Genomic DNA, 25,965 nt, shown 5'->3' on the forward strand with positions numbered 1-25,965 from the left:
CTCACCAGTTTTCAGGAAATTGGCGTGACAGCAGCTCTCACACATGGAGGTCAACAACTTGACTCAGAAACTTTAAGGGGCAGTTCAGCGCGTTGTGAGGTGGCTGTGAATCCCCTTGTAGGAATAGAGTTTCCCTGAAGTTCACACAGCAGACAGCTTTTCCTGTTAACGACTCTGCTCCGTTCAGTGCAGAGAGATCATCTCTTCGACTGACTAATAGCTGTGGTGGCGAGTGAGTGTCAAATGTTGTGCAGAGCTGAAGAAATGCCACTCAATATTATTTGGAAACGTATATTCTCTAAACGGAGTAACGTAACACATTTTACAACACAACCTGTATTATTTTTAATTGTTGTCAATTATTGGCTGCAACCAATGTAACAGATACAACCAGCAATATTGACTTTTATCACATTGGTGTGGTGGACACACCGTAACTTTCCCGCGGTGTGTTCACTGTCCTGCGCTGTTTGAACGTTTCCAGGACAACCTTCTGAAGCTCCCGTTACTCAGGACAGCTCAGGACTCAGCTCTGTGAGCTTCAGCAGGGAGTCAAGTTCAGAGGAGATTTCAATCTTTTACCCTAAAGTAAGTGAGTAATGTGTGTGCATGTGTATCAGTAAACTGGTGGCGGTATGATTTGGAATTGAAGATGTGATATTCGTTTAGTAGCTCCATGCAAATGAAATCATTAGTGAGTTTATGTGTCTTCTGTGAATCAGGTTAACTATGTGTTGATGTTAGTGGTGTTTAAAAACTTGAGATAATTGACACATTGCCGATATAAGGCACTTTCAGAGGTGTAAAGTAACCAAGTATATTTACTAAGTACTTAAGTACAATTTTGAGAGACTTGTACTTTTTCCATTATTTCCATTGTTTGCTACTTTACTTCAACCCCACTACAGAGCTAAATTGTGTACTTTCACTGATTTACAGATTTTGATCAATAATGTAAAATATAATCAACACTTAAATTAGACTTTAGTTAGTTAACATAATCAGTTAAATTCAAAACTAGCTGCACATTTACCTGTTTTGATCAAACACATTATTGCATCAATAATTGTAATCAAAACATATAATAAATCTGAAAGCGGGCCGATCTGCATAATGAGTACTTATCTGTAAGTATATTATGATGCTAATACTTTTGTTCTTTTACTTGAGTAACTTTTGATTGCAGGACTGTAACTTGTACTTGGAGTATATTTCCTACACTCACTTTAACTTAAGTACAAAATCTGAGTACTTCTTCCTCCACTGGGCATTTCAGTCATAAACATTTGAGAGGAAAACTCCAGCATTAGCTACAATGTTGGAGCACAATGATCTGTACCTGTCCTTCATGTTTATTTTGGGCAGTGGGAGGGACAGGAAGGAATTTATAGTCTTCTTAGTGAAAGGCAGTGAGTTTGGCTGAATTGTCTTGGTTCCCTGGACAACTGAGCAGCATACAACCCCCCCCCCCCCCCCCCCCGTTATGACTGCCCAACCTTAACCAGTGGTGGACACTGCTGGACATGTTGTGTTCAGTGACTGAGTGTTTGCATTCTTCTCTTTAGCAACAAGACATGGCTGACCGAGATAGTGACGGAGCGGAAAGAGATGCAGAGGAAACAGATGAGCTTTTTTCCACAGGTTTTATTAGCAGTACATCTTTACCTTTATTAATATCTCACCTTATTGGAAGATGGCACTCACTGTTGACCCTTTCGTCTGCCCTGACAGATCTGAATGACAACAGCTGTGAGTCTGGACGGGACTCTCCTCCTCTGAAACTGGACCAGTGTGACCTCCTCTTAGATGCTCTGGACGCTCAGCTTGGTCAACTGCAGGTCTGATTCCCCTTAATGTTTCTGCTTTTCTGTATTAATGTAGCCAAAATGTAATCTGGATACAAATATTTAAAGAAGTAAGTGTTATTAATTCCTACAGATCCAGCCAACGAAACATCTGGCAATTCCCAGAGAGCGTGATTGCAACGATGATGCGGGTAATGTCACCAACGAACTCCTTATGCCTGATTTAGAGATGTTTGTTCAGGTAATTATCTGTTTGTTTGTTCTCTAGATCCTCTGAGGTGGAGCCATTCTCTGAGCAAAGACACTGGGCTTGGGAGTACAACTCAAACAAACGACACTCCCATGTCTTGTCTTGATTTGATACAAACTCCAACGAAAGAGCCAACTTCAGGTAAAATGTCATTAGTAGTAGTATCGTTATAGACGAAACAATTGCTTATGTTCTTTAGAAAGAAATAACTACTGCTCATCATGAGGGGTTTTGTCATTAACTGTGTCCTTGAGTTATGAATAAAATGTTGAAACCGTTCAGTATTAGAGTAAGCCAGGTGTCTTAATTGGGTTTTTTTAAATACTTTTTTGATATACTTTTACATTACATTGCATTTAGCTGACGCTTTTATCCAAAGCGACTTATAATAAGTACATTCGACCAGGAAGACACAACCTTGAAGAAAACAGAATCATATAAGTACATCAGGTTTCATAGAGCCAAACATTTCAAGTGCTACTCAACTGGCTTTAGATAAGCCAGTCCTTTATTAGTATATAAGTGCTTTGTTAGCAGTTCTTTGTTAGTAATTCTATCGCTCGAAGTGGAGTCGAAAGAGATGAGTTTTCAGTCTGCGCCGGAAGGTGTGTAAGCTATCTGCTGTCCTGATGTCAATGGGGAGCTCATTCCACCATTTTGGAGCCAGGATAGCAAACCCACGTGTTTTTGCTGATGGGAACTTCGGTCCCCCTCGCAGTGCGGGTGCAGCGAGCTGTTTGGCTGATGCAGAGCGTAGTGCACGCGCTGGGGTGTACGGTTTAACCATGTCCTGGATGTAGGAAGGGCCAGATCCATTCGCAGCATGGTACGCAGTACCAGTGTCTTGAAGTGGATTCTAGCAGTTACCGGAAGCCAGGTGAAGGGAGCGGAGGAGCGGAGTGGTGTGGGAGAATGTTAGGAAGGTTGAAGACCAGACGAGCCGCTGCATTCTGGATGAGCTGCAGAGGTCGGATGGCACATGCAGGTAGACCAGCCAGGAGGGAGTTGCAGTAGTCTAGGCGTGAGATGACGAGAGCCTGGACCAGAACCTGAGTCGACTTTCTGTGTCAGCTGGGGACGTATCTTCCTGATGTTGTAAAGCGTGTATCTGCAGCAGCGGGTTGAAGCAGCGATGTTTGCAGTGAAGGACAGGTTGTTATCTAGGGTCACACCCAGATTCCTTGCAGTCTGAGTCGGGAAACAACTTCTTTGCAGCATGTTATATATTTTTTTGTTGCATATTATACTTTTATTTTTTTATTCCATAACTTTAAAGCATTCTATACCAGGGCTTTCAAAGTGTTGATGACTGCCAATTAAAGCAGCCAATATATGATTTGGGGCTGCACAGGAAAAGTGCTCACATAAAAAAAAAGGTCGCATTGGTCACAGTGGTGTATGAAATCTTTAAAAAGTAAAACTATTTAAATGAACCGCAAATTATTAAGAAATATAATTGATCTAAGTAATGTCACATTCAGGGTTGGCACAAAATGTGTGTAAGGGCCCGCTGGCCTTCACTTTGAGAAACAACGTTTTACATGGAATAATAACCTCTTAAATGCTCGAGAACACTTTCTTTCTTTACTCAAAAGCACCCTGTCTCCTCTGCTCTTCCCCCAGAGAGGGGCTCAGGCTGTCGGGGAGGTCCTACTATTCAGAGAGTAGACAGAAGGACAAGAGACAAAGAGGAAATGGAGTTTCAGAGGGAGCAGGTCCTCTGGAGGCTGGAGAGGCTGCTGGGAGACACCTGTAACGAGGGGAGGATGGAAGCAGGAATCCTCCCTCCTTCAGACAGCATCTGCACCGAGGACTTTGTCAGCCGCTTCAGAGACGAGATGGTGGAATGGACATTTCCAGAGAGTTATATAGAGAAACTAGACGACGGAGAGGAAGTGACTAGGAGGACAGAGATATCTGACTGTCAGCGTGAACACTTTATACTTAATGTTGACAGAAGAGGACTGACAGGGGAGAGCAGTGAAAACACAGAGAGTGCTCACGACTGTCAGAGTGAGGAGAAATGTGTTTATAATAGCCACGGAGTAAACACATCAAGCAGGAGGAAAGCAGGAGCTGGAGAGAGATACAGCTCACCACAGAGGCTCGGTGATGATAGCAGCCGTGAGTACTCTCTTTACAAACCCTTTATGGTACTTTTCCCTTCCTACATCTCATGGGTATATTGCTTGGAATAAGACTCAGAGGATAACACCTTTTCATTTTGGACATGATCTTTCCCTTATCCCAGAATGTCACATTTATGCACATAAATAAACTAATTATAATGAAAGCACATTTTGATTTAAAGCGCCCCCATGGCCTTTGCTGGAGTCCTATTCAAAGAAATGCTTAACAACTGTATCACCAAGAGAATGCTTTGTACCATCACTTTTCTATTGTGTCTACAGCATATCTTAGACTTGTATTATTTACTTTTCATTGTGCCCTTTACAGATGGATTTAGTCCCTCCCCTCTTTCAGTCTCTCACAGAACAGAGGCTGTAACAGGTCATGAAACCACACAGCTCAACAACAGCTGTTCTCCTAAGGCCAGGTGTTTGGCAGGTACCACACACAGATAACATCCTGGACCTGACATGCACACACTGTGAAGCTAATCCTCTCGGGAATGTATTCACTTCCAACAGTGACACTTGTCGGCTTGTTTCTCTTGCAGGAGTTCCTGTGTGGAGTTTTGACACCGTGTCCATTGACAGTGACCTGGACTCAGTGTGCACGGAGCAGGTCAGAAACCACATCCACAGGCGGCCAGGTGAGAGACTGCAGAGACTGTGGATGGAAGTCATATTTAAAAATGACAAAACATGTTTAACAACTTAATCAGGAGGTCCGCGGGGTCTTAAAAAGTATTAAAAGTTGATAAATCAATGTAGCGCAAATTAAGGCTATTAAAAAGTATTAAACGGCATTTTCCAAGGTATTACATTTTGTAGCTTGTTTTCAGTAAGTATATAAATTGTCCAATGAGGTTGTATTATACAGTCTGCCTGAGTGTAATCATTGCGTAGGTGTGTAGTGTGATTCTGTGTAGTTTATTTATGGCATCCCGTTGGATCTGACGTCACCTGAACAGGACATCGCACGCTCACTGCTTGATAGCGCGAAGGTCCGTTTACGCCGGTTGTTAAACAACATCGTTATGGGGAAATGCAAGCTTGCGCCCAAATGGTTGGAAGATAAGGAGGAAGGACAATCAATACTGTATAGTCAATGTGAGGTAAAGTGTGCCAATGTAACCGGTTAAAACTCCAAGTGACGATGAGGTCTTAAAATGTATGGAAAGGGTCTTAAAAGGAATTACATTTGACTTCAGGATTCCTGCATATACCCTGTTAATGCATGCCGTAAAAGTTAAATTTTTTGTATGTGATTTGAGATATAACTCATTTTAGAGGTTCTTTAGACCCAATGTCTATACATTTAGAATGCATTCTCTAAATTCTTCTAAATTAATGCAATATTTTCCATTGTAGTTTAATAATGATTATGATCAAATGTTAATAAATAAGATGTATATGTTATATTTTTTAAACTGTATGCTTTAGTTAACCATGTTTGTCCCATTGGCCAAGTGAGCAGCAACACAGTTTTAACAATGAACATTTAAGCACAAAGACTTGAGTACATTCAAACGATAAAAACATTTACACACATCAAGTTCTGACTTTAGGAAAAACAAAATGAAAAAAGCCTTCCAGACAACAGAGGTTGTTTCATTTGTAATTCCAATTAAAAAGAGAGTAGGTGAACAGCACCTGCTATCATTAAGCTTGTTTATCTATTGGTGTGTATGCTGTAAAGAAAATGGCTGAGGTTTCCACTTTTCAACCATTCTGACCCGACAAAGATCCAATTAGGGTCGAAACATAGTTATTAAAAAAGTGTTGTGCTATAAAGTTAGTGTGCAGGCGTTAACCTCTTCCTTAATGATGCTGTTTTTCTGCATCTTGATGTGTGTATAATTACTTTTCAACATATATAAAGTATTCCCATTTTTTCAGCAAAAACCCAAGAGCGGACAGCACAAACAAAAAAAGATCAATCTTAAAAATGCATGCTTGAAATGACAGTAAGCATCCGGTGTGATCTCTCCCAGGATGGCGCTCTCTCCTTCAGTCTGTCACAGGCATGGAGGACCACTGTACCAACCACAGTGACACACACACACAGGGGGAAAGTGAGCCGAGATCATCATCAGGTAAAGCAAGATCTTACTCTGCACTTCTTTATGAGTCCACAGCATCAAAAATAACTAGGGTTGCAAAGGGGCAGAACGTTTCCGGTAAATTTCCGGAAAGTTTCCATGGGAAGTTAAGCTGGGGAATTTTGGAAATATTCAAAAAACATGACATTTCAACAGATTTTTAGGACAGAAGTAGAACAGAACAAGTTTTAATTATTTTATTGAACAATTATTTGTTTAATTGAAGAACGAAAACAGGAATGTTGAGTTAAATATTACTCATCTGTGCATGTGATGGAGGAATGCACAGTGCCTGAAGGGGGTGTGGTCTCAATAGCCATGCAGTGTGCTATGGCATGGATATTCAAGTGTACTTGAATGGCATCTGTTTGTTTTAGTCAAGATTATGCTAAAATATACTTTCCCCAATCAATTTTGAAAATTCCCGTTAATTCCCATGGAAAGTTTCCATCTTTGAAAATTCCCGGAATTTTGCAACCCTAAAAAGAACTAATACAATCTTTAAATGTCAACGATTGTGCCTTTTTATGTTGACAAAGGCCGAAGCTTCTCTTATGGAAAAGTACACAACAGAAGTCCTTCTGTCCGTAAGGCACCGCGCAACAAGAGAGACTCTTACAGGTACATTTTCAGACCTCTCTTCAGTGTTTTATACAATTAAAACTATTATTATTTCTGACTGGTACATCGTGTGTGTGTCCCAGACATGTGTGTTCTTTGGATCACAATAAGAAGGACACAGAAGAGGAACTGAATCAAAGGAGCGGCAGATGCAGGCCGGAGAGGACGTCACAGAAGATGCATTCTGATTGGGCCAAGATGAAAGGGCGGCTCTCTACCCTCCAACAAGTGAGAATGAGTGGACGGTGATATATATAAGTATCACATTAGGAGTCATTTGCCAAATGTCCCCCATGTGCATGTGTAAGAGACATCCATTTACTGGTGTCGTCTGTCTGGTTTAGAAATGTGAGAAAGAGGAGCAGACGCTGCAGAGGAAGAAGACACAGTTAAAAGATGTTGAGCTCTCCCTTTCTGAACTTCAACAGAGGAGAAGGGTAAAGTGTAGCATCTTATATATCCAGCCGTTTATATGAACATGTCCAGAAGACTGAATAACACTTACAGATTTCGGTGTACATCCCAGCATGCCTTGCAGGAATTAGAGCGACTGACTGTAGAGACAGCAAAGATGGAGGAGGAGAAGAGGACTCTGGGGGTCACTCTGAGAGACAGCCGAGCAGGGAAGGATGCTATTAGGTATAAAACAAACTTCATTCTACAAAGCTGTCTACATTAAAATGTATCATCATAATCCTGTGTTATGTAAAGAATAGCATTGCAATAATAAAACTTGTTGTAGTGTCCAGATGCATGAGCTGCAGAGGCAGAGAGAGGTCTGTGTGCTCGAGGTCAGACACCTGGAGGAAGAACTCACAGCGCAGAGTCAGCGTAAGCAGACTCTGAAGGAAGGACGCTTCACAGAGAGGGTAATGAAACATGAATATAGAAAGATGTCTGTCAATACTTGCTTGTGCTTATATACATGTTTTGAAGGTGACTTATTGTGCAAGATCCACTTGTTCATGTCTCTTCTACATCAACACGTGTCCCCTCTGTGGAAAGAGACTCTGAAAGTTTCAGGAAAAAAGATTCTCTCTCTTTTTGCCCTGATCCATTTCTATAAAAACCTGTCTGAAAATGAGCTGATCAGATTTTGGCCACTTTATGATGTCATAACGATTTGTTGGCTTGTGTAACCATTAGCCAATCACCAACCAACGTAACCCCCCCCTTATCACCTGCATCTCCTCCTAGAGCACCATTAGGCGCATTCACACCGCAGTACTTTTCTCACAAAGGTTCATGAGAACTCAGTACAGATTGCGTTTACACCGGAATAAGTCCCTGAGGGAGGATTACGCAAATGAAGCCTCTGACGTCACTTCTTCTTCTTCTTCTTCTTCTTCTTCTTCTTCTTTGGGTTTACTGGCAGGCCGCAAACCACTTCACGGCGTATACTGCCACCCAAAATGCCCGGGCCGGAAGTCCCCGGAGTTGGGGACTGGCTTCAGTAGAAGCTGCTGGGACTCCCAGCAGCTTCTGCTGAAGCCTTCCGAGTAAACGGCCAGAACGCCGAAACCTCTTCATCACTCCACCGCTCCCATGTTTCCTTTTGTGTTGCCATAAGTTAGTCTCTAACTAATGCTAATGCTAATAATGCTAATGCGAGGATAATAAAATGGCGGCTTCACAAAACCTTTTGGGAGTTTTACGGGCCGTGGTTTGCAATCCGCCCAGCCAATCAGAAATAGGAACCTTTTTCTCCCACGAAAGTCCCTGCTCTCTAGCAGGGACGGAAAAGGGGGTGGAAAAGGTTCTGATGGACTAATTCTAGTTCGGGCTCTTTTTGGTGTGAACGCGACATTTCGGAACTATATCGGAACTAAAATGGGAAAAGTACTGCGGTGTGAACGCGCCTAATGTGTTCTTTTTAACCAAATCTCTCTCAGAGGGGCGTGGGGAGTGGCTCCTTATTTTCACCTAAAGTAACAGACAGAGAATCAGCACTTTTGAAACAGGGCTGAAACAGAGGGTATTATGGGATGCTTCAATGATCTGTTTGGTATTTGGAGCCAAACACTTCAGAGACATGTTTGCATATATCTAAGACCTATAATATATTGATGAAAAACAGTATAATAGGAGACCTTTAACATGTTTTTATTTTTTCCACAAGCAGCCCAGCAGTGTCGTCTTTTCATTGCTGGAGAGGGAGGAGATGGAGCGACAGCTGGATAACGCCAAAACAGAACTGTTCACTGAACAGCGGCGTGCCAGAGAGAAGCTCGAGTCCACGCAAGAAGTACTGTGTTTAGGGATATTTATTTCTATAACAATAATCATCATATTAAACCATAATACGATTGAAATATATTCCCTGTAATAACAACAGTATTCAAACTATAAGAATACAATTCTTATATTCAAAACATAGAACATTATAACTACTATTACTACAACTCTTATGTTTAATTATGATGAGAGCTTTTTCATATATAAGGAAATAAAAACCAATAAAAAGTGTATTCATTCAAATGATAAGGTAGTATTGGGTTTCTTTGTCAATTACATTTCTTTATTCATTCAATCACTTTTACTTAATGAAGACAATAGATGTTGGAAAAAAACGACAACTTCAAAGAATATTGATAAGCTGTCACGTTGGTCTGTTTGATTGAAAACGTGGCACTTCATCTGTTTTAACCCTTTTTTAAATATTTGATTCACATAGTTTGTGTTTCAAACGTAAGCAAAGAATATTTTATTGTGAATGTATCATTTTAGCTATGTTCTCTATTGTGTGAGTGACCACAGTGAGGATGTGCCTTTTTGTTTTAGTGTTGAAGACAGATGTTCCATTTGTGTTCAAATATCTCTGGTTATGTGTTCACTCACTTGTGCAGAAGTTGGAGGAGACTTGTGAGGAGCTCCAGAGAGTCACAGAGGCCGAGAGCTTACTGAGGACCAGGTGTGCTTATCTGGAGGAGAAACAGAGGCAGAAAAAGGATCAGATCGAGGTGAAACCTAATGACAGCATACTCTCATTTCCACACATTTAAATATATTTCTATAAGGAAAAATGGCATCCTTTCAACATCCAGTGTTAACTAACTAACTATCACTTGTATTTCTGGTGTGTCTGTTTCTATCAGGCAGTAGAGTTTAAAGTCAGTGAGATGAGGGGTGATCTGGGAGAGTGTAAGGTCAGAGTGAGCACTCAGGAGAAGATGTTGGCCCAGAAGGAGCTGCAGCTGCTGGATGTACAGGAGCAACGTGGGGCCTTACAGGCAGAACGAGACGGACTGAAGGGGGCGCTAAAGCATCTGAAAACACAGCACTGCAATGCAAGCAAAGAGGCCCACCAGCAAGCCCAAACAATGGTAAGTGTCTTCTTTTTAAGTCAACAAGCCATGGTTTCAAGTACTAACATTTCCTCTTTTGTTAAAACAGGATGCAGCACTGAAAAAGGAAAATAAAGAAATGGCTCTGGCTCATGAGCAGCAAATCCAAAAGGTGATTCAAATGTCAAAAACTAATGATGCGTCAAATGACAGTTTGATTAATGATGTAGCACTCCCGCTGGCTGCCTGTGCCCTCAGGTTAATAAGCCGGAGAAGGCAAACGCTCTGTCTCTCACACGACACATTGAGTCCCTAAAAAGTTCCATTCAGGTCAGAGTTTCCCTGAAAATATGAAATCCACTGTTACACTATATTAAAGGTGGGGTGGGTCATTTTGGAGAAACCAACTCGAGTGCGCTAGAATTAGAAAATACACAACCGGAAACAATCTGCCACTACCTTACAGAGCCCCTCCTCCAACACACACGAACGCGCACATGACCAATGAGGGCACGAGATAAGTTTGTGCACAGATGGAAGGCTGACAGGCAGGTAGGCCATCCAGTTACTTTAGCCGGGCCGGCTCAGATGATTGGTCGTGCTTTTTACAGTACTACGGCTTCCACAGATGAAATTTGTTATGGATTTTTTGTCAAAGCACTTAAGATATTCATTGCTATCGGGATGTTAAGAGCATTCCATGGAATATAACAAAAAGTGTATCTCCAGCCGGTTTCTCAAACTTACGTACCCCACCTTTAAAGTAAACTATTTGGTTAAAGGCACCTTGCTCTGCCAAAAATGCAGGTATTATTTATTAAGATGGCCGGCAATAGTGGCTATCAAAACTTGTCCTCATGATTATTGAAGCATTCACTATACAAAGAGTTAAAAATACAAACTTAATGTGACCCTCTCCTATTCTGGCAGCTCCAAGAAGAGGAGGCAAAGAAGCTGAGGGACTCTCTGGAGACGCAGCAGCAGGAGGCAAAACTACGTGAAGAGCAGCAGCATAAAGAAGCCTTGGAAAAAGTACTCCTCCAAACATATACAAAGAAATGTTTGCTACACGACTGCATGATATGCTAAGTATATTCTGCCATTTAGGTGCACAAAACAATAGAGGAGGAGAGGAGGAAGTGGGAGGCAGAGAACGAGGAAGACTTGCAGATGCACTGTGGGAAACTACAAGAGCAGAACAGAAAGAGCCTGGAGAGCATGAGGAGTGAGATGCAGCGAGAGAGGAGTAAAGCACTGGCTCTCCAACAGAAAGTGGTGGAACTAAAAACTGTAAGGTGACCCCAACACTGACAACGTTGCCATTTTTAAATCAATCGAAATGTGTCCTGATTACAATGTCTTTCTTTGATTGCTTTGCAACTGTAAGCGCGTGCAGGAGATGGAGAGTGAGAGCTGTGCTCAGCAGCGGGAGCAGGAGTCTGTGACGGCTCTGATGTGCCAAACCCTGAAAGAGAAGCACCGGGCTGAGCTGCAGAGGATGCAGAGACAGATGGCACAGGTGCAAGAACACCACAGAAAGCAATCATGTGGCGGCACATAACAATAATAACAGGTGCTCAAAGACGCTTTACAGATATAGTGAAAAGAAAGGAACAACAAATAAAGATATAGTTAAAGTTAAAGTCAAATAATACAAAAACAATCACACATTAAAAGCCAGATTGAAGAGGTGAGTTTTTTGAAGGTGGTGAGGTCAGTGCAGTCTGATGGGTTGTGGGAGTGAGTTCCAGAGGGAGGGGGCAGCGACGGAGAAGGCTCTGAAGAGTGTGGTGCTGACGTGGTGTGATCTGTGTTCACAGGAGAGGCAGAGGGCAGAGAAAGAGTCCGACGGGCTCCGGATGATGCTGGGAGAAAGAGAGAGCAGCCACCACCAGATCACAGCTGAGCTACAGCAGCGGCTCAGGCGCTGGAGCCAGGAGCTGGGAGCAGAGACACAGCATCTACAGATCCTACTGGAGCAGAGTGGAGAGGGACAGAGCTCTGTGCTACTACCCCACAGGTAGCCCTTACTATCCCACTGTGGTTCACACACACATCTGGTTTACAAAGCATACTTTTGAGGTTCTTATGTGCTTCTATTTCTGTACTGTGCAGTCCCACAGCAGCCGAGGCTCGTGTAAACCTGAGAACACTAAGAGAGCAGTTGAAGCATTTGATTAACCATCTGCAGCAGGAGCTTCATTCACAAAAACAAACCACTGAGCAGCTGAGCAAAGAGAAGGTATCATTCAGACTGTCTGGTGCTTTTAAATGCAGCCCATTAAATGTGGACATGAATACAAGTCCATGCTTTTTCAGGAGAGAGAACTGAGCGTCCAGAGGCAGCAGCTGAGGCTGGACAGAGACCAAGCCTTGGATTCTCTAAAGGAGCGTCTCATTCAGGTGTGAACCTATGCACTCAGTAAAGCTCATGTATGTGTACATCACTCAGAGCATTATTAATGAACATCAGCTGCTTCTGCAGGAACACATCGAGGAGCTGAGCTGGCCTCATATGTGTGATGGAGGAGCTGACGGAGGAGGAGGAGTGGCAGCTTCTCTCCGCAAACAGCTGGGGGCCAAAGACCTGGAGCTGAGGCAGGTGCAGAGGAGCATGGCTCAGTGGAAGGAGCACACTGCGGCTCGTCTGGCCTGCAAGTTTGAAGAAGAGTTGACCTCTGAACTGGAGAGGTAACACATTCAGTAAAGAGAGAGGAACATAAATGCAGTGATTCCCATGCCATTTGGAGATGCAAGCAGAAATATAGCATTCAATAGAAGTCAAAGGATGTTCTGCTCTTCCATGTTTAAGTTTGTCTCAAATCTTTGCTATCCCACAGGTGCAAGACAAAGTTGTTAAGGGACAGGTAACTGGTCTCTGATGACTTACTAAGCAGCTGTCTGTCCTCTCAAAAGCATGATCCCGCCTCAACTCACTGCGATATGCGTCTTATAGGATAGATGTAACATAACCTTTGCCCGCTAACTCATAACTCTGTCATCTAGTAATGAGATTTTGTAACAACCAACATTTCGTAAATGCAGGTGTGTTTGTTTTCCAGAAAACCATCAAAGTCTCGTGAGGAGAGACCGAGAGAGCCTGAGAGGCCTGACGGAGAGCTGACGCTTAGTGCAAAGGTTGATGTACTGTTCCTGTGTAACACTAGGCTCTAACAGAACCCTATCCTGAATACATTCATTATTAATGAATACCGCCTGTCTTTTCCCCATCAGGAAGCTCAGACACCAGCTTGCTCTCCCTGGCTCCATGTTGTGGACTCTGCTGCCTCCCACAGCCCCTCAGACGTGGCTTCATTCAAGCTTCTGCGTTTCCTCCAGAGCCGAGTGAAGCAGCTCCGTGTAGAAAACCAGACCTACAGCTGGAGCCCATCGCCTGCAAACACTATCCCTTTAGATTTATCAGGATCCTATCTTACAACAGTGAGTACGTGTTTTAATAGCCACTAACTGCACTCACAGTATAAACAAAACGAGTACGGGCAGAAGTACGTACTGCATCTTTACATTTATAAATGACCAATAGCACTGTCCTCTAGAAGCATCATCCCAAACAATCTGCTTCTCCTCAGAGGCATGCTGTCGCAGAAAGATACATCTGAAAGCACTTTAACACATACACAATGACTGTAATGTGGTTTTATCATTCAGATTTCAATACTATCTCTGTGTTGTCCTCATATTGTTATAAAATGTAATACCAGTGTCTCCTTTACAGATCAACCAAGGTCAGGGCGTTGCTGGTAATATAAGTCACTGAACCATCAGGACAGTCTCAAGTTAAGGACACCTTACAAACACCATGTGTTGCATTTAAAGCTGTTTCTGTGGCAACATAAATGAATTTACTGTACATGTGCTAAAGATTTCAGATTAACAAGCAGGTCACAGTGACAAATGACACAACCGAAGAGTTGATCATGAAGTTCACATTCCTCGGTGTGAAGGCTGTCAAGTTTTATAGCTTATGGTTGCAATGAACTCTGAATGAGCAATGAACCGACTTTTCACTGAAAATCATGTGAGCAGATTTCAGAGAACCTCGTAAAGCAGTCCGGTCCTTGAAGGATTCATTATGTATAATCATTCATGTTAAATTACAATAAAACGAAGTACAAAAAAAACGTTGAGTAGATTTCTGCCCAGTTCAAACTATTGGTTGCATTTACTATAACTTCTTAAATACCTTTTATTAAAATATCTTAACTTCATAAAATAATCCACTGAGACTTTGTTAAAGATGGTTTCCCTATAATCACATCTGCTATCCCACATGCAGTCTGTTGTTTTCTATGTGTTATCCATGCTTCTGTGCACACTGCGTTTTTAATAAATAGATCATTTATCACAGGGCTCCAATTGACCTTGAAATGGTATTGGTTAGTTTTAAATGTAGATTTGTCTTACACATTGGAGACTGTAGAACCCAAAAAGTGAATACGTAATAAAATCCTACTGAGCTAATCATCTTAAAGGGTACATGCAGGAATCCTGAAGTCAAATGTAAGACCTTTAAGTCCTTTTTTAAGACCCTTTCCATACATTTTAAGACCTCATCGCCACTTGGAGTTTTAACCGGTTACATTGGCGACACACTTTACCTCACATTGACTATATACAGTATTGATTGTCCTTCCTCCTTATCTTCCAACCATTTGGACGCAAGCTTGCATTTCTCCATAACGATGTTGTTTAACAACCGGCGTAAACGGACCTTCGCGCGCTATCAAGCAGTGAGCGTGCGATGTCCTGTTCAGGTGACGTCAAACCCAACGGGATGCCATAAATAAACTACACAGAATCACACTACACACCTACGCAATGATTACACTCAGGCAGACTGTAGAATACAACCTCTTTGGACCATTTATATACTTATTGAAAACAAGCTACAAAATGTAATACCTTGGAAAATGCCGTTTAATAGCCTTCATTTTCGCTAAATTGATTTATCAACTTTTAATACTTTTGAAGACCCCGCGGACCCCCTGTAAATATACAATATATGTATTTATGTATTGTTACGGTCCATAGAGGTTAATCCTTGAAACCCTACTCTTCCCAATACTGCATGTAATGATGAAATCAACACAATATACATCCAACCAAAAATGGACATCTCTGGAAAATGTAAGAGTTTATTGAAAAACAAACAAGGTCATAACACTCGATGGCTAGTTGCAATTGTGGTAATGGAGATATACAGTATGAAAATACAATCAACTCATTAAAGGTGCATTTCCATGACTTCTTTACTTACTTGCTAACAACTATGGGTGGATAATATTCCTACCACAAAAACAGTGAACAGGAAGTCATGCTATGAGCAAACATGAACACACAAACAAACTTTTATGTCCTGGTAAATGCCAGAAGCTAAACATAGAAAAACTGTACAAAACTCAGGTGCTGCACACTGAAGTTTAACAAAGATCAAAGTTATTTACAGCACATCAGTGAGTTGTTGGAGAAGATTTGGCAAAAATGCTGTACAAAGGATGTCACTTGTAAGGGCAAAGGTTAATTCTGTAAGTCAGTTGGGTAAGGCTGCCAAATGTATCTTGACATCATGTCTTGAGACATTGAAATGAATAAAACTAGGTAAGGTCAGCCTTATTGTTACATCTTTCATAGTTGATTGGGGTTATAGTCAAAAAACCTCAACGGCGTGACTGTAAAGCAAAACGTGAAATATTTATGTTAAGCCGAACTGACCAATTTCAAGTGGTTCCAAGTCCTTCATAGTCTTCTGTCGACTTCATTTCAAGTCTTTTACTTTGGCATGCTGCTCGATCATCAAGCACCATCACATCTCCATGTCCTCCTCTCCAGAGGTGAGGGCTACAGGGAAGCTGTACAGAGCGGAGTGTGTGTCTGCAGGCGGGCTGGAGGCGCTCAGGGGGGGGTGAGGGGTGGGAGAGGGACAGGGAGTCGGGGGGAGCCGAGACACAGTCTGCTTTTTATGCTGTTTCTGTAAAGAGACCTTTCGCTTCCGACAGAAGGGATCTTCTGGAGGCCGCCACAACACCAGCTCCATGCAGGACTGGCTCCTAAAGAGACATGAGGAGCACTAGGTGAGATTTTATGATCATCTAAACTCCTACATTTAAAAAGGGAAATAACGTCATTTTACTCCACTACATGTATTTAATAGCTTTAGCTACTTTTAGCACAATGCATCTCTTAAATATAAACTAGTGGACTAACTCTTTAAGTCACAAAAGAGTCAAAATATAAAAGTATTTTACAAAAAGTCAACCAGATCTATGTTTGTCTACAACAGTAACATGCTACTTGATGCAACAATACTATCTAGAAATATCACATTTATAAATATAATGATATACACATGTAAAGGCCATTTTTCTGCCCAATACATGTTTGTACTTTACGTGCATTTTGCTGATAATACTTTTGTACTTGTATGCAACAGCGGAACAAGAAGCCTATAACTTCATGAGACATTAAGCGTTTTAGTAACAGAATGAAGATACGTACACAGACTGGGCCACTGTGTGCGGCAGGATGTCACTGATGCCGCGCTGCAGACCCTCCTTCAGACTGTCGGACATCACCAGCACTGGTCGTCTGGGGGCGGGCTCTACATCGAGATCCTCATCCTCATCGTCATCCTCCAGCGTTATCCTGATCACAGTATTTGCTTAATGCCTACAGTCTGTTATGATGTCACCTTTGCGTGTGATAACAACATATACTGTAATACTATCACCACCTCTGAATGGTGACACAAGCTCATGACACATAAGAAGTTGGACCGACAATATCTTAATAAAAATGTTTTCCACAAAACCAAATGACGAGACAAGTAACGACAATATTGAATGATCACACATGTATATAGTTTCTGACCAGGGAAGCAAAGTTACACTTATAACAAAACCTTAAAACAAATGACATTACATGTGACTTGTTAGACGCTTTTATCCAAAGCGACTTCCATACTCAATCCCCACAGGAGCAATTTGGGGATACAGGGACACAACGACATACTGACTGCATTGGGGTTTGAACCTGTGATCCCCTGATCCCAACACCAAGGCTCTATCCACTGCGCCACACACCTCCAATATAAGTATATTAACTTTGTATTTTAAAGCAGAATATGTCAGCCTAATAAAAGTCAATTCATCAGTAACACATTTGTGACGTTTCCAGGGTGACAATTATCTGTGAACATTTACACCTGAATTCATAAGTGTGTTAAATTGCAATACAGCACTTAATCATTTCACAGTGTGTCCTATTAACACAGAATGTCTAAGAAATGTGTAATATGTGTGGGCTAATTGGAGGCAGGACTTTTCTTTATAAGGTGTGAGTGAAAGGTCTAATTCAGTGAGCAGTCAGATAGTTGGTGGCTTTTTGGTGCCTCTTGCATACCTGTCTTCGATCTCCTGTAGTCTCCTCTGAGCGGCCTCTATCTCCATGCAGGAGCTCTCTGGATCGGGTCGGGGCAGCGTGGAGGAGGGCTGCGGGCTGTGGGGCGCTGGGCAGGGCTGTGGGGGGGCAGAACTGCTGGGCTGTGCAGGCAGAGGAGGGCGGCTGGGCGCTGAAGGCCAGTCATGATGAGAGCTAGTGTTGGAGTTCTCTGAAATGTCCACTTCTGCCTCGAACATTAACCTCCTCCTTTTGGCACTGCATCCTCTGAGATAAAAGCAAGATATTGACTTATTTTGACTTTCAAGGCATTGTGAAATGGTAAGTAAAACTGTTTTGCATATTTTACTTACTCATCATCAACTCTCCTCCTGTGCTTCCTGAGGCATCTCGTCTCCCAGCTGCTTTGGGACAGAGACAGGTGTGTTAAGATACTATATACCGCCGTTCAGATTGAAAACATATTTCCCATGTTGCCATTGTATTTATGAAAAAAAGTGGCACCTAATAGTTTAACTTATTCATCAGCACTAACAATGTTCTTGCTTGTTTGAAGTGAATATGTCAGCACTTTTCTTATTGACCTTAGTTTGAAACTGTATGGTTTATTGCATTTAATTCGGTTTGGATAAAAGCGTCAACTAAATGCAATGTAATGCCAGATGCAAGTAGGGAATGTACACTTGCCAGAGCAGCAGCTACATACCTGTTCGACAGAGGTGCTCTCTGTAGGTGGCCAGAAGTACTTGGAGATCCGAGGTCAAATTCAGGATAGCTTGTGGGGCCTGAAAACGAATACATGGCTGGCAGAAACCCCAGCTCACTGCGTGGGGAAACAGGGTGATACATGAAGATACACAAGGGTCGATAGCTATAAAATATTGACACTAATCAGCTAAACAGTTGAAGACATTGTCTTTTACCTACGTCGCACAACAAGGTATAACTCAGTGTGCACATGGACAGCTCGCTGGTTATCTAGCTAGCTACAACGCCACTGTTGCCTGTAACGCTACGGGTAAAATGGCTATAATTAAACCATGACACAGTAATACACAATGACAGATGTATCCCTACGCTGAAAATCAACTTTGAATAACTAAACCAGATATGTAACGTTAGTTTTAGTCATTATAGACCGACCTGTGCAGCTGCTCTGCCCCTTCGCCTTGTTGTTGTTGTTGTTGTTGTTGAAAGCTATCTTCAGTTTCCCCTTTGGAATAATCCCATTAGCTCGCGACAACAGGCTCTACATGGTCTCACCGACATTACACTGATAACATGTTAAAGCAGAAATAGCTTCCACATAACAAAAAGTCCTTATGGGGTGAAGTGCTTGAATGGTAGGCTGGGTCAATCTGACGTTAGCTTGCTATTCTGAAAAAGTGAGTAGCGTTAGAAGTCGCCGAGGCTCCATAAAGTGCGTGTTACGTCAGGTGCATTGTGGGAATTGTAGTTACAAACGACTTATTTAGAGATTGGGAGTCACTAAAAAGTAGATTTCCTCAAGTAGGCTACTGCTTTGAGGTATTTGTACTTTACTTGAGTATTTCCATTATATGCTAATTTAAACGTATACCCTTCTACATTTAAACGGGAAATCATGTAATTGTATACCACTAAATGTATTTAACAGCTTTAGCTACTTTTAACAAAATGCATCTCTAAAAATGTAACTAGTGGACTAACACTAAGTCACGAAAGAGTCAAATAATTAGAATATTTTACAAAAACTCATTCAAAACTTTGTTTGTCTACAACAGTAAAATGCTGATGCAACAACATTTTCTAGAAATGTCACATACAGTAATGCAGATATGTTACATACACACATAAAGGCAATTTGTATGCACAATTATTACTTTTGATACTTTAATTACATTTTGCTGATAAAACTTTTGCACTTTTACTCAAGTAAGATTTTGAATGGAGGACTTTAACTTGCAATGGAGTATTTTGACAATAATGTATTGGTACTTTTACTCAGAAAAAGCCTATAAATACTTCGTACACCACTGCTTACAACAGAGTCTGTGTTAATATACACAAGAAACGTTAACAAAGTGGTGTTTTATTGAAACGTTAGCACTAGTTGTTGCTACTTACCTTAGCAAACATTAGTTAAAATGTCAGTTTCCAGATACTGACTGGATTTGTGTAAAGCAAGATAAACACCTATTCTTGTTTTGTATGCTCGTATTACCGAAGAGAATATGTGATGACAAGATAAATACCTCAACATCCCGATTATAGTCCGGCCCACAGCCTGTGTTTAAAAGCTTCCCACTTGCTTTTATCATCGCGTTGTCATCTCAAATGACCGGTCATGTGACAGAGTGAAATACTAGAGCTGTTTTCTCTGCCTCTGTACTTTACTCAGCGTTTATTCTTCACACTGGAGTCGTTCCTGATGAGGTCAGACACTACTGTTTACTGCATGTAAAAGCTTACAAGCTAATGACTTATCTGCTGTGATACTGTTTTAATAACGATCTTATCATATTTACAGCAAATCGCTAAAAATATGTATATACCTTATCCATGTGTGTTTTGCAATTATTTTCATGTTTAGGGTTTGAAATCTGTTTACCTGCCTTCCTCAAATGTGTGAAAACGGGATTTCTAAGAAAAATGTCTGGATCATTTTACAGTATATCTGTGTTGTTATCTTAACCTATGAGGCGTTTATATTTATGTATTTCCACTGTTTGTATTATCCAACAGGTTGCACAGAATGCTGTCTTTAGTAATAGTCGCAGGACTACTGGCTTTTGCCTCTGGTAAACCATGTGGTAAGTATTATTATATTCATATAAACAAATCCAGTTTCATCAACTCATTTGAACAGTGGAAACCCCAGATGACCAAACTCTGATTCACTGAGTTTGACAGTCACTGATTTTGCAATCTGTATAACCTTCATGTTGCTTACTCTTTGACAAAAGTTGTGTAATTGAAAAATTCCATAGACCTGTGGCACCTTTTTAGTCATGTGGGTAAGATATCAAGGACAATGACATTTGGATATTCGAAACCTTTTTCTAAGAACATATCACATTTTCACAAGTCATTGTTTCCTGTTCTTCTGCCCGCTGATGCTGTAGTTCTGATGTTGCAATGCTCCGAAAGTTCATGTTGATGTCAGCAAGATACTCAAGTATTGTTTATGTCTGCGATCAACATTTCTGAGAACCATTTTTTCTTCCAGAAACTCAAACATCTAATAGTGAGCTGCACATGTCACTCAATAAAAACCTCCTTCGCTCTCTGGAGACGCAGGAAGGACTCCCCAATCCCAGTGTCCACTTGGCATTACGGCTTTCTAACTTCCACAACCTTGCCAAGGAGAGCGAAAACCTAAATAAACTGAAAAATGATTTGCACAATGACATTCAAAGGTACTGCACTGTTTTACACGACAAATTGCTTGCCATTCTAAATCTGTGTGTCCACTGAACCGATGTTTTCTGTGATGTTCTCACCTAAACCTAAGTCACTGTGTCTTTCTCAGCTCTCTCTCTAACAGCCAGTCGGTGGTGGGCCTCTTGTCGCTGTACACTCTGGCTTTGAAATCTTCCTGCTATGACCTCAACACAATCACCTTCACCGTCGGTGAGAGGAGTGAGACGCTGCTGACACACCTGAAGAAGCAGATGGAACAAGAAAAAGAGAATATTGCCTGTAAGTAAAGCAGAGTTGAAAGTGTATTTAGTGTATATATTTCATGTTTTAATATGACATTTTATTTGTATCCCTCCTCTCCTTTGCACAGTCAGCCACCGCCCTTTGACCAACTATTACCAGTACTCTCTGGGTGTGCTCGCTCTTTGCGTGAGCGGCATCAGGGTCAACCACCATGTCAGCAACAAACTCATCAAGGCAGCAGAACATGAGCAATTCCAACACGGAGACACTGGGAGTACTGGTGAGTGTAACATGCCATTTTTTCTCTATAATCTGTTAAAAAAAATATCCCAATTCTTATGATATTAATTAATCCCTTTATGTCAGTCTACTTAACGCTGATAATGTGGAATAGGATGTAGGGCTGCTAACTGTTGGAGTAAAATAGTAGGACTTATAATACATGTGCTCTTTTAAATATTCTTATAGTCAAAATTCATTAAAGTGAACTGCGAATAATTAAGCTATCGGGTATTCTCATCAAAATGTGTGTTTATTTGTGAGAGGAATCCGCTAGTTGGTAACAACCCTCATTTATTTTTTTATTTTTCTTACGCTTCAAGTTAATATTTTTCTTCGGTCAATTACACATATTTTCTCCTCTTCCTCTCCCTAGATACCTATGCCATGGCTGGAATGGCCCTCCAGTGTGTGAAGGACGCTGGTTCTCATGTGCAGAATGCTACGGAGCTTGACACAGTCCTCAGCAAGATCCAGCAGAAGCTCTTGGCCTCGCGTAGGAACGACGGTCATATTGGCAATGAGTTCAGCACAGGCCTTGCAGTTCAAGTAAGAATATTTATTTTTCTATTTCATGCATAAAACGTTAAACAACTAAAAATGTTGCAGTCTTAATGTACTTATTTTCTGTCATTGTTTCCAAGGCTTTACTGGCCATGGGGGCCCCCGTTTCAGAGTGTGCTGCCTCGATGGAGGCCATGAGGACAGACGCCAGAAACAACAGATACCATAACGCCATGGCCATTTCTCAGGTTCTGCCAGCTCTTCAGCAGAAGTCATACCTGACAGTAAAAAGCAAGAAGTGTCTCAATGAGGATGGTATGAGCAGCATTATTTTTACCCCCTGTGTTCACCATGATTTAAAGGTCTCCTATCATGCTATTTTTAGGCATATATTATAGTACGGAAGAGGATTAGGGCCACATAAAACATTTTTTTGTGAGGATTTGAAAAAAATATTATTATTTTTTGTTCTGAGAAAAAAGTCAGAATTCTGACTTTAATCTCAGAATTCTGACTTTTTTCTCAGAACAAAAAAACATTTTTTTTTTTGGGAGAAAAAAGTCAGAATTCTGAGATTAAAGTCAGAATTTTGACTTTTTTTCTCCCAAAAAAAATAATGTTTTTTTGTTCTGAGATTAAAGTCAGAATTCTGAGATTAAAGTCAGAATTCTGACTTTTTTTCTCCCAAAAAAAATAATGTTTTTTTGTTCTGAGATTAAAGTCAGAATTCTGAGATTAAAGTCAGAATTCTGACTTTTTTCTCAGAACAAAAAATAATAATATTTTTTTCAAATCCTCACAAAAAAAATGTTTCTGTGGCCCTAATCCTCTTCCGTATTATAGGTCTCAGATATATAAAAAAATATAAAAAAGCGTTTCGCTCAAAATACCAAACAGATCACCCATTCTAGCCGTGCCTCATATCCCTCTATTTCAGCCCTGTTACTAAAGTGCTGATTCTGGGTATAAAGCTTTAAAATATATATATATTGAAAGAAAAAAAAGAGGAGGTGGAGCTTATGAATGTGTTCAAAGCCAGCCCACATTTCCGATATTACATCATATCGGCAGCAAATCTGGATCAGCTCCGTTGTACCCCCGTTTTTAGAGATTTGGGTGCGGAGGAAAAGAGAGAGGGTTTGTGAGTTCCCTGACACACCGGGGGACACATATTTATGTATTAAAGACATCAAAAAGGGCATTTTGCATGATAGGTCCCCTTTAAATCTGTTTCTGTTCTCTTAATGGCTGTGTCATGGTGTGTGTTCTATTAGACACTCTGGTGCTGGAGCCCATAGATCCGGTGGTGGTTTTACCGAGTCAGACCAAAGTGACAGTGACGGTGGAGGTGGTGATGTCCAGCGGAGCAGCTGCTCTTTACTCTGTGGAAGTGCCAAAGGGAAGCTCTCTGTTGGAGGCCCTTGGACTTCTCAAGATGAAAAATGTTGGATTCACGTGAGTTCATATACTGTGTTATTGTGCTTCTCAGTTTTTTTATAGCTTACAATAATTCATGATTGAGGACCATTTGATGTTGTTTGGCAGGTTTGACAAAGAGTCCAGTCTGTGGGGACCTTTCTTAAGCATGGTGAACGGAGAGCAGGCGAGACAGAGCGACCGCAGATACTGGCACTTCTCCTCTGATGGCACTGCGCTCAGCGAGGGTAAACACACCCAAACACAAACATCACATATTACACTGTGACTCTTAAATAGAGCATACCCTTCATTCTGTGATCTGTGGCTTTAATTTCACTCTGCTTTTTTATCCCACAGGTATCACCGATTTCAAGATTGATGCGGCTCAAAAGATCACCCTCAAAAACACCATCTACTGAGAGTTGATGCAACAGTGATTTATGAAGATCAGAAGAAGTTCAATTTTGTTCTCTTTTCTGCTGTTTAAACCGGTGATTATACTTAAAATGATAATACTTAAGATCCCATAAACTATGAATAATTAGTCGGACTGGTTTCATAGAATTTTTGCATTAAAGTAGGTTTGAAGCTTGACATTTTATTTTATTTAGAACTAATTGAACAGACTTTGCTGTGAAAATTATTGCTTTGGTATGTAAAGCTTTTTTTTAAATAATGGATTGTTAAATCAGGGATGAATGTGTTTTCCAATATCTTACAAAGTGTGCTTGTGCTTTTTCCAAACAAATAAAAATGGCTTTTTAAACGAAGACTTTCTATACGTTTGTGTTTCTGTTACAAAAAAAATTATATTATTATTATTATTATTATATTATTAGACCTGTTAAGAAGAGAGCCGAACACAACTTTGGCATTTTGTTATTTCCTAAAGCTGACATTGTATATGGTTACAGTTGGGAAAGTTATTTTATTGAATGCCAAATGATCAAATGTAAGAACTACATTTCTTTTAATTCAAATATGTTTGGGAAAAGAGCTGTAAAGCTTGTTATTGTATTCACAAAAACAATGGGAACATTTTTTTTTTTCAATATGTTGATAGAATAGTTTTTCTCAGGGTTCGAGTTATGTGGGAGCCAATGGGAGCTGAGCTCCCACAAGGAGGGGTCTGAGCTCCCATGGACGCAGTGAAATCATACATCTGTGGGGGGCGCTAATTACCAACAACCAATATTTTAATCACAAATAATGCATGTGTCAATGTAATGAGTATTATTTACGTTAACGAGGTAAATAGGCTAAAATAAAACTCCAAAAGAACTACGCATCTCTTGAATGACTGCCTGCACTGCACCTCCAAGGTGTGCAATGCATTATTGCGCAATCTATATCTGTGAGCGTGCTGCGCGAGCCGAGATGATGTGTTATGTGGTGTGCGTAGTTGAACCTTTTCATATTTAAGTTTGTAGCAAGTAGAGGGCTGCTGCTGTGTGTGTGTGTGTGTGTGTGTGTGTGTGTGTGTGTGTGTGTGTGTGTGTGTGTGTGTGTGTGTGTGTGTGTGTGTGTGTGTGTGTGTGTGTGTGTGTGTGTGTGTTTTGTGTCTGTATAAAATATATAGTGTTGCTTGTCTGGTTCCTTATTTCTTCACTGTGGTCTTGAAAAATCACATGACTTTAGGTAAAAAGGAAAATGCCTAGGTGTTAAAAGGTATGTTTATTGTGTGTGTGTGTGTGTGTGTGCGCGTGTGTGTGTGTGTGTGCATGCGTGCGTGCGCCAGAGTTTCCGTTAGCCGGTAGTTACCGGACTATGACCGCTAAAATATGCTGAAGTCCGGCAAATCTAAGGCCGTTTCTCAATGTCGAGTATACCTGCTGCAGAGCCACTATTTCAAGTATACTACGTCTATCGAATAGTGGCTCTGCAGCAGGTTTCTCTGCTGAAAAAAACAGCATAGACCAGCTTAAGATGGTTGCTGGTTTTAGCGTTTTAGCTGGTGTTAGGCTGGTTTAGTTGGCCAGGCTGGTCTTGCTGGTTCAAGACCAGCCTGGTCAGCTAAACCAGCATAGCCCAGCATGGATGTCATGCTAGTCTATGCTGGTTTTAGCTGGTAGTTAAGCTGGTAGTTAAACTGGTCTATGCTGGTGAAGCTTGTATTTATGCTGGTCTACCAGCAGTCTTGCTGGCGAAACAGACACAGACAGACAGAGAGGGCGGGACACGGGGGAACGGCGAGACGGCAGTGCAGTTGAATCAAATCAAGTTTTATTTATATAACACATTTAAAAGGGAGTTTTGGTCAAGCCAAAGTGCTGTACATGTAATAAAAACACATTACTATAATCACAATAAAAGACAATAATTTACAACAGAAATATAAAAAACAAAAACACAGGGAATAGTCAGGTGTCATGCTACGCTCTGACTAGAAGGCCAGGGAGAAGAAGTGAGTCTTTAGTGAGGGGCAGACTATTCCAGAGCCTGGGGCCAGCTGCTGCGAAGGCTCGGTGCCCTCGGGTTTTGAGCCTGGTCTTGGGCACTATCAGCAACAGCTGG

General features: G+C 41.2%; 3 protein-coding genes across 10 annotated transcripts; 2 read left to right on the forward strand and 1 right to left on the reverse strand.

Moving 5' to 3' along the window:
- The first annotated feature begins 505 nt into the window (after positions 1-505).
- si:ch211-102c2.8 (trichohyalin) lies at positions 506-14,312 on the forward strand. The gene is made up of 29 exons (XM_034238176.1): positions 506-588; positions 1,566-1,641; positions 1,732-1,838; positions 1,939-1,996; positions 2,074-2,196; positions 3,679-4,179; positions 4,513-4,623; positions 4,736-4,831; positions 6,176-6,277; positions 6,823-6,904; positions 6,988-7,132; positions 7,249-7,341; positions 7,431-7,543; positions 7,647-7,773; positions 9,024-9,149; positions 9,751-9,864; positions 10,000-10,227; positions 10,298-10,360; positions 11,119-11,220; positions 11,296-11,478; positions 11,576-11,707; positions 12,009-12,208; positions 12,304-12,430; positions 12,508-12,591; positions 12,674-12,879; positions 13,029-13,055; positions 13,251-13,326; positions 13,423-13,629; positions 13,925-14,312. Exons 2-29 carry the CDS (start codon positions 1,575-1,577, stop codon positions 13,964-13,966), a joined length of 3,642 nt encoding a protein of 1,213 aa, XP_034094067.1. The 5' UTR covers positions 506-588; positions 1,566-1,574; the 3' UTR covers positions 13,967-14,312.
- Positions 14,313-15,326: 1,014 nt separating this feature from the next.
- ccdc117 (coiled-coil domain containing 117) lies at positions 15,327-19,864 on the reverse strand. 8 transcript variants are annotated; one of them, XM_034238416.1, is made up of 6 exons: positions 19,839-19,864; positions 18,311-18,427; positions 17,958-18,005; positions 17,608-17,871; positions 16,705-16,851; positions 15,327-16,256 (listed from the first exon to the last, which is right to left on the reverse strand). In XM_034238416.1, the coding sequence occupies exons 1-6, from the start codon at positions 19,844-19,846 to the stop codon at positions 16,013-16,015; spliced, it is 828 nt and encodes a 275-aa protein (XP_034094307.1). In that variant the 5' UTR covers positions 19,847-19,864; the 3' UTR covers positions 15,327-16,012. The 8 variants fall into 8 exon arrangements, with proteins under 8 accessions (XP_034094307.1, XP_034094306.1, XP_034094312.1 ...); XM_034238415.1 differs by having other exon boundaries at positions 17,958-18,008; positions 19,839-19,861; XM_034238421.1 differs by lacking the exon at positions 19,839-19,864 and adding an exon at positions 19,711-19,801.
- Positions 19,848-24,221, forward strand: tcn2 (transcobalamin II). The gene is made up of 10 exons (XM_034238412.1): positions 19,848-20,019; positions 20,329-20,396; positions 20,813-21,002; positions 21,116-21,285; positions 21,377-21,529; positions 21,905-22,077; positions 22,173-22,347; positions 23,307-23,487; positions 23,578-23,696; positions 23,809-24,221. Exons 1-10 carry the CDS (start codon positions 20,015-20,017, stop codon positions 23,868-23,870), a joined length of 1,296 nt encoding a protein of 431 aa, XP_034094303.1. The 5' UTR covers positions 19,848-20,014; the 3' UTR covers positions 23,871-24,221.
- Positions 24,222-25,965: the final 1,744 nt, after the last annotated feature.

This window comes from Gymnodraco acuticeps, unplaced genomic scaffold (assembly GCF_902827175.1).
Source record: "Gymnodraco acuticeps unplaced genomic scaffold, fGymAcu1.1, whole genome shotgun sequence".
Classification (NCBI taxonomy): domain Eukaryota; kingdom Metazoa; phylum Chordata; class Actinopteri; order Perciformes; family Bathydraconidae; genus Gymnodraco; species Gymnodraco acuticeps.